General features: G+C 29.3%; 1 protein-coding gene across 1 annotated transcript; it reads left to right on the plus strand.

Moving 5' to 3' along the window:
* Window positions 1-576: 576 nt before the first annotated feature.
* On the plus strand, window positions 577-1,642 carry LOC108381612 (NACHT domain- and WD repeat-containing protein 1-like). Its single transcript, XM_017638030.1, has 3 exons — window positions 577-651; window positions 1,147-1,281; window positions 1,391-1,642. Exons 1-3 carry the CDS (start codon window positions 592-594, stop codon window positions 1,625-1,627), a joined length of 432 nt encoding a protein of 143 aa, XP_017493519.1. The 5' UTR covers window positions 577-591; the 3' UTR covers window positions 1,628-1,642.
* The last annotated feature ends 1,392 nt before the right edge of the window (window positions 1,643-3,034 follow it).

Genomic DNA, 3,034 nt, shown 5'->3' on the forward strand with positions numbered 1-3,034 from the left:
AAAATAAACGCCTATTTTTTATTTTGAGAAAAAAAGAAAATTAAGGGATCGCTCAAAAAACAACTTTTCGTAGAAATAGTGTAGAATTCTGGAAAATCAATATCTGTCGATCGGAGAACTTTGCTTATCTTCAGAAGATTCCCAGTAGTAGTACCCAATTGTTTCTTTAACCATTTTTTCATGGGAACTATATTTTATAGGTCCTCCAAAGCCCCCAGAAAATGCAATGGGGACCAATAAAAAATCTTTAATATTAAAAAATGATTAAATAATTAATTGGACATTAATACTGGAAATCTTCTGAGGAGAATCACAGTTTTCCAATCGAAAAATATTTATTTTTAAGAATTTTATACCATTTCTACGAAAAGTTGTTTTTCCCCCATATAAATACATGGAAAACTTTGAGCGCTGTGAGTACTCCCTAACTATTTTTTGATTTTAAAATAAAAAATATAGGGGTATATTTTTTCGGTTCAGAACAATCCTAGGGTGTGGCGGCATTAAAATTCTGACTTTATTGTTTTTGAACCACTCTTATGTACATGTAACTTTTCATATGTTTTTTTAGAATTTTGCCAGGAGCGTCGAATGCTTTTGGAACTAGTTGGTCCTGAACTGCAGTCCATTTACGATGATCGGCAAATTGAGGTAACTCAATTATAAGTGCAATTACAAATAGAATTACAACTACAGTTACGTTTATAATTATAATTATCGTACCAATAACGATTACAAATTATGATTATAATTAAAATTGCAGTAACAGTTGCAATTTCAAATACAATTACAATTACAGCTACAGTTACAATTACAATTATTATTGGAATTACAATAACAACTATAATTACAATTACAGTTACAATTACAAATCCAATTACCATGACATTTACAATTACCGTTACAATTATAATTACACTAACAATTAGAAGTACAAAAACCATTAAGATTACAATTAACATTACCGTTACAATTACAGTTACAATTACAATTACAAATCCAATTACAATTACCATTACTATTACAATTACACTAACAATTAGAACTACAAATACCATTAAAATTACATTAACAATTACAACTCCATTACAATTACAATTACAATACTAATTACAATTTCAATTACAATCACAATTACAATTACAGATTGAAATTGTCGACATGCACTTCGGCACTGGCCCCTTACATATAATGCAAGTCGAACAGGATCCGTATATTCTACAAGATTATCTTCACGAAATTGAGACTTGCTACAATAACTCAAAAAGTGTATTTTTTCTGGTTAGTAAATCACAAACGCTGCAAATGCTTCTTTATCTCTTTGAAAAGATAAAATTAAATATTAAAATTATTAACCATAATTTACCTCTTTAACTTAATGCGTTTATAGGCGTTAATCGGCGATAGAATCGGTCCCATGCCATTGCCAACGCACATCGATGACGATATTTTCACAGCCATACTAGAGCATACGCAAACGAGCGATGAAGAGCGGAATTTGTTACGAAAATGGTACGCACAGACAGCAACAGGCACTCAAAATATAAGGAGTTGCAGCAGTAGTGAAGCAGAGGGCAAAGCTGCTAACGCACATAGCAAATACGTGCTTAAGCAGGACTATCGGTGAGTGATGTTTGGATAATTGCATATACATTAGGGTGGTCAAAAAATAATAATAATGCCATACACCCCCACAACTGAACAATATCGAAAATAAATAGACCTGTATTTTTTTCTTTTAAAGCAAAATGTTTTACTTGTTCAAAAAATATGTATTTTGAAAAGGGATCGACAACAAGCATTAAATACCAAGATTTTTATTTTTTGTGCATTGCAAAATCTTCATTTTTTGATTTTTATTTTCTCGATGAGGAAAAAAATTTTTTTTTTTTTAAATTTTTTCGGTCAATATTATTCATTATTTTGAGATTTTAGTTTTTATGGCCGCATTAAATCTTGCATGATCTAAAAAATTAAATCTGAAAATAACGGTTATAAAATAATCAAAAAAGTAAAAATTAAGAATGAATAAAAAAAATTTAAATCCAAAAATAAAGATTGATCGAAAAAGTTAAAATCATAAAATAACGTTTAAATTAAATAGAAAAATATAAATTAAGGCCCCTGATTTTAAACGATTTTTTAGCAATTCTACGAAAAAAATTTTTTCCTCATATAAAACATTTTAAAAACGGTAAAACGCGCATAAATATTTACCACAAATAAAAAGCGCGTGTCTCATTTTCCATTTTCTATCATTCTGGGGTTGGCAGCAAGGAAATTCCGAAAAGAAGATTTTTCTGCGCATCGTTGAGCCGCCCTATTACATATTTATACATATGTATGTGTGTGCATAATCGAATATTTATGAAATAATATCTACATAAATATTAATAAGTAAAGCAAATATATGTATTTACACATGCATATGTGTTCGTGTAATGGGATTTCTATTGAATTTGCTTTTCTTGGCATATTTTTGACTAAAGCCGCTTTTGCCAAATGCGCCATTGCGTGCGTGCTAAGGCATTTATGATAGCGAGCTCATATTACATACATACATATATATGTATGAGAAAGCAATCAAATTCAGATTAAGTAAGCATTTATAAAACAATTACATTCGATTTAATCAATTTTCTCCATTTGGTAGCTGGTGGCACGCATTCCCAACACGTTCCCTAAAGTTTTGCTAAAATATTTAAGTAACGCTGAGTTAAAGTCATATTGAAATTGAACTTAAATGAATCATACATCCAACATTCCTGCAAATCGAAGTTCAGTAGATAAAATAAACCGATAAAAATAAAGATTAAAAAGAAATAATTTTAAAAGAGAAGATCGGATATTATTGAATTGAGAGAGAAAGCAGCTACATATGAGAAATGAAATTTTAATGAAAACTGTTTGAAATGTGATTAATTTTTCTGAACTTTTTTGAACTTTGAATAAACATAAGTTGCAAACAATATCGCTTTTAACATATCGATGGTCCTGTGCAATAACGACACTATTTAAAATTCAAAAAAAAAAA

This window comes from Rhagoletis zephyria, unplaced genomic scaffold (assembly GCF_001687245.7).
Source record: "Rhagoletis zephyria isolate East Lansing unplaced genomic scaffold, Rhagoletis_zephyria_1.1 Rzeph_scaffold_23118, whole genome shotgun sequence".
Taxonomy (NCBI): Eukaryota; Metazoa; Arthropoda; class Insecta; order Diptera; family Tephritidae; genus Rhagoletis; species Rhagoletis zephyria.